Raw genomic sequence first — 3,073 nt, forward strand, 5'->3', positions numbered from 1 at the left:
CATTCCAAACAAACAGTTTCGTGAAGCAGAAAAAGAATCAGCAAACAGATTGTAAAAGACTAATTTATTGTTTATAGATTCAGAAAAAAGAGGAACATACTGAGATCAATCCAGAATAATAAAGCTTTTCAAGTCCATAGTACCATAAGCTTCATCCTTGTGATCAAGAACAACGTAAATCCGCCATCAAGATTTGACACAAAATTGTCAGCATGAAAACACGGGGCTTCCCTTAAATAAGGTTAAGAAACTTATTCCAGAAATTTCAAACAATACCTCCTCCCTTGATATTACATCAAATAGTTTCCTTTTTCAAGCATTTTCTAACAGGATAGCATATAATATACCACTAAGGATATACAAAGAAAGGGAACAGCAAAAACAGCAAGCGTGGCCAGGCATCAGAGGACACGTATTTTCTGTGAGATGCTCAGATCTTGTCGATGTCCTCATCCTCAAACTCGAGGTAGTCATCGGCGCCTCCTTCGTCCTCTTCGTCCATGCCTCCAGCAATACCCTCGTTGAGCCTGACGTTATCCGGGAGCTCACCGTAGGCTTTCAGGAGGCGAGCCTCGTCAGGCATGTACTTGAGGATGACGTCCGCCTTGTCGTCCTGGTAGTCTCGGAGGCCGACCAGGACGATGTCGCCTGATGCGATCCACACCTTCTTGTGCATCTTCCCACGGATGTGGCACAGCCGCTTGGTGCCATCGATGCACAACGCCTCGCACCGTCCGTTCCCCAGCATCCTCAGCACCTGGGCGTACTCCTGCCCATCCTCCTTGAACACGAGCTCCCGCTTCTCGTCATCTGCTTCGTTCTTTCCACGCTTCCTGTTCTTCCCTCCCTTACCTTTGTTCTTCGGCATGCCTTCTTGCTGCCCGCACCGATCTCTCCTCTACCGCTCGATCCTGCTCTCTGTGTCTGTCTGTGTCTGTCTGTCTGTCTCTCTCTCTCTCTCTCTCTCTTTTTCCTCTGTGTCGCAGTGTCTGTGTGCAAGCACAGCCGAAACCCTAGAGCCTGCGTCGTCTGCGTCTGGCTTTTACTCGTACCCCTCTCTCTCTCTCTTTCGTTCTTTCGTTCTTTCTTTCTTTCTCTCGTTGTGTGTGTCTTTCGTATGGTATGTACATACATATGTGGTCGCCCATTTTTAAGTGAGGGGAACCCACCGCCCTCAACACCAACAATGTGTGTGTGGGGGGGGGGGGGAGAGAGAGAGAGAGAGAGAGAGAGAGAGAGAATGAAAGAAAGAAAGAAAGAAATATATATTAACGTCTTCTAAGGCCAAATTTGGCCCATGAGACAAATTGGTTTACTAACAAAATGGGGTATTTACCCAACCATCACACCTAAAAATAAAATAGCATTTAAGCTAAAATAGTTCTCGTACTGTACAAAACGTGGTATATTCGATAAAGGAAATGACTTTGCACTAGGCCTAATTTCATTTCTACCTAAGCCTCTAGAAAAGAAGTGGGAGGTCAAAGGGTTTCGGTGTGGGTGTGACCCGTGGTCCCGGTGTAGAGAGTGCCCCAGCCATGGCTTCTAGGCGGTGTCGCTAATGTTCCGTTATTTTCTTAATTGCTTCTACACCACGTCGAGTTGCTTTCAAACTCGGTATCCAAGGGCGTTTGGTTCTTCTTTGGTTTTCTGCTTCATCAAGTAAGAGGCCGAGTGGTGCAGGTGTGTCGACATTCGTTGTCTCCCCCTGTCCCTGAAAAACTTCATTTGTTACATGTTGGTGAATATTAGAAACATTACTGTCAACATTTTGTAGCTTATTCTCTCTGTGTTGTTTTAGCGCTAGGATGTATTTGCCTAATTTCTTTATATCTAGAGTTTCTAATAGTTTGGGGAGGGTGGGAGAGGAACCAAGTGTGTCTTGGTATTTTGCCCTTATCTCGGCATAAGTTGGACACTTGTGTTGTCTGCCTGGCCGGACTAGCCTCAACACAGGTGTCTATCCGACACTTCTCCAAAGGGGTGGTAAGGATTGGATGCTAGGTTACACGCGTAAGATAATTACGATTAAGCACAGACGGTAAACAATACGAAGATACAGATAAACACGCAATAATTACTACTGTATTCCTTCCGTCCAACCCTTTACAATTCATCGGATCCTTTTATAGGCATCCGGCAAGGTTACAATCGGTGCGCTTAGGCAACCGACATCTGAATCGGTCCGGATCCGGATCGGTACAACTGTACCGGATCCGTCCCTCCGAATAATAATTCTACTACTATTTACTTCCTATTATCCGATCCGACTCCGCCTTCCCACTTGTCCTTGCTCTTCTGACCGGCCAACACATGGCACGCCCGTGGGAAAGTGCCTTGCACTTCGAATCCACTCCCGGCCTCATTCTTCCTCCAAAATATCGAGCACACTCTGCTCGATGGTGTCAAGTGGTGCTTCTTCCTCCTGTTCCTGTTCCTTGCCTGCCTGGTCTCCGACCTCCGGTTGGGTGGGTTGTTCCGTAAAAATTTGTTGCTCCAGCTCTGCTTGATTCTGTGGTGCCGGTGCTTCCTCACCGCTTCGTCCGGGTTCTTCCTGTTCTCCCTCTGTTCCAGACTCTGTTCTGTTACCAGTGTCACTTTCTCCGGTCTCGACTAGTTGGCTCGGTACGCCTTCTTCCTCTGCTCTGGTGTCTTCCGGTCTCAGCTCTTCTTCTTCTCCGGCATCGGTCTGCTCCTGCTCTTCTTCTTCTCCTTCGAACGGAAGTTCTTCTTCGGGTATTCCTCGTCGGGGTTGTTCGGTGTCGGTTGGTTCAACTTCAGCCGGTCGCTCTCCCTCACTTATAGTGATTGGCGTCGTTCTTCCCTTAGCTTCCTGTCGTAACCGGTCCTGCTCGTATCTCTCCAACTCCAACTGAGTTGCGAGCTGCCCGTCATCCAACCTCTCTACCAACCCTCGGATTTCTTTGAGATGTTCTTCCGCTAAAGTGTAGAAATCCTCCGACAATTCTTCCCGAATGGCGACGATACTTTCTTCATCCATCTTGTAGAACTTGTCACCGGTCTTCCTCCGATTCTCGGCATCCGCTCGGAGTGTCTGCAGCTCGGCTGCCTG

General features: G+C 48.0%; 1 protein-coding gene across 1 annotated transcript; it reads right to left on the minus strand.

Annotated features, from left to right (window-relative positions):
- Nucleotides 1–232: 232 nt before the first annotated feature.
- On the minus strand, nucleotides 233–1,049 carry LOC147849892 (eukaryotic translation initiation factor 1A). Its single transcript, XM_087336886.1, has one exon. The coding sequence runs from the start codon at nucleotides 866–868 to the stop codon at nucleotides 431–433; it is 438 nt and encodes a 145-aa protein (XP_087193012.1). The 5' UTR covers nucleotides 869–1,049; the 3' UTR covers nucleotides 233–430.
- Nucleotides 1,050–3,073: the final 2,024 nt, after the last annotated feature.

Source organism: Azolla caroliniana, unplaced genomic scaffold (assembly GCF_043228905.1).
Source record: "Azolla caroliniana isolate FFs.n. ecotype wild unplaced genomic scaffold, voAzoCaro1.0.p SCAF_22, whole genome shotgun sequence".
Lineage (NCBI taxonomy): Eukaryota > Viridiplantae > Streptophyta > Polypodiopsida > Salviniales > Salviniaceae > Azolla > Azolla caroliniana.